The 1,801-nt window shown below is 42.0% G+C and overlaps 1 protein-coding gene across 1 annotated transcript in view; it reads right to left on the reverse strand.

Moving 5' to 3' along the window:
- LOC101863719 (sodium-dependent phosphate transport protein 2B) overlaps window positions 1–1,801 on the reverse strand; it is a gene marked incomplete in the record, with an annotated part of 43,050 nt that overhangs the window by 5,000 nt on the left and 36,249 nt on the right. The window contains 2 exon segments of the mRNA XM_013090089.2: window positions 27–154; window positions 1,419–1,695. Coding sequence (XP_012945543.1) covers window positions 27–154; window positions 1,419–1,695 — 405 coding nt within the window.

Raw genomic sequence — 1,801 nt, forward strand, 5'->3', positions numbered from 1 at the left:
CACACACACATCCAGTTTGCACTCACCTGCAGCATAGAGTTCAGCACTTTGACAATGCCAATGAGTGAGGTGAGAATGATGACAATGGAGACAACGAGAAGGATAGCTCCGGCTGCTTTGTCACCCAAGTCTGTCTGAGCAAACAAGCTGGGACCTGCAAGGGACATTATGACAGTGTTTTTTAAAACGTGTTACCTTCCATTTGACTACGGATACTAAAAGAAGTTGAAGATGATGACTCGAAGGGACTTGGAAAAGAAAAGTCAAGAGCTGAAGTTAAATAAAAAGAAAAGAAAAGAGGTAAAAAATGGGGTTGAATGATGAGGTCTGATGTGAGGCCATAAGTACATGGTCAGATGAATGGGAAAAAAGTATACTCCAACACTCTACTAGACTCAAAGAAAGAGGGGGTGTCAGCCTGAGAATTCTTTTTCTTCTTTTCCTTCTTCTACTTGGCTTTTCTGGTGGTTGCATGTTGCTTCTTAGACCTTTCTGCAATAAAGCACCCTGTCTCTTTCTATTCTGCCTGCCTAAATTGTTTTGGTTACAAGACATGTTTCTATGTCCTGTTATGTCTCCCCCTTATTCTCTTGCTTACAAAAATATGCATTTTGAGTGAATAATGGCACTTGATAAGCCCAAAGGTGTTGAGTTTCAGTTTCATCATGCTCTGGGGGGGTGTTGGCATTTCTATACACCTATTCTTCTTAATACCTCTTCATTCTTAATTTTTTGTCTCCACGGTATTCTTACAATTCATCTGTAACATTTTAGTTTTAATTCTCCATTTAATCTCTGTGGGCTGTTAATCCACGTGCCTCGAGCTTGGCTCCGAGATATTCAAAACTGCACGGGCCTACTCTTTTTATGTCTTCCCCATTCATTTTTATTACACCACTTCTTTGCATTTGTCTATGTCCATGATTTTGGTCTTCTTTACACCCTTTTTGGCCATCGTGTTCTTTGGCAAATTTTGATTAAATTTTCTAGTTCTCTTGATGTTGTGGCAAAGAATGCATATATTTTAAATCTCTTCAATGTTTTCCATGAATTACTAGTTCCTCATTTATCCCTTCTTGAGCCATGTTCTCCTTCCTGCAGAAGGTGATAATCAAACCTACTCTGTTACTTGCCACTGGCATTCATTGGTGTTTTAAAACTTTCTCTGCCCCATCCTTCTCTCCCCATCCCTCTGCCCCCCCCCTTCCTCTCTTCCTCTCCAATAACCTTACTGTTTACTGCTTACTGATTTCATAATTCACGAGGATAGTAAGTGTGCTATGTGACAGACAGCCTCATCAAGTGCCTCCACTAGCCCCCTGTCACTAAATGCTGGGGTTTTAGTGTGAAGAGCGGTTGGAGTAGGAACAATCAGTTTGTTCCTTTCCTGAACACACAACACAAAAGCTCACACTTACATCTATTACGATGTAGGGTTTTATTAATCAACTCCGTTTCATTCCAGCCAATCAAAAACTCGAGGTCTCCGGTCATCCTCTCCTTGCCCCCACCAGTGCATCCGGGGTAGAACAAGGAATCTCTGTTCACATGACTGCAGTCCTTAATCACCGGGTTGTAGCGGATGACCGACACCTCCTCAGTGACCATACTGACAGAGCACCAGCGCTTCATCACTGAAGACTCTTCTGTGGCATTGGGAGACATGGCAATGTCTGTGATCACTGCCTTGTTGATCTGATTTAAGGGAATGAAATAACAAGAAAGACTTAATGAAGATTGAAATGAATTACGACATTAAATAGGATGAGGAGAATGGCGGGAGGAGGGATGGATTGGGGGG

Source organism: Aplysia californica, unplaced genomic scaffold (assembly GCF_000002075.1).
Source record: "Aplysia californica isolate F4 #8 unplaced genomic scaffold, AplCal3.0 scaffold00027, whole genome shotgun sequence".
In the NCBI taxonomy this organism is placed as follows: Eukaryota; Metazoa; Mollusca; class Gastropoda; order Aplysiida; family Aplysiidae; genus Aplysia; species Aplysia californica.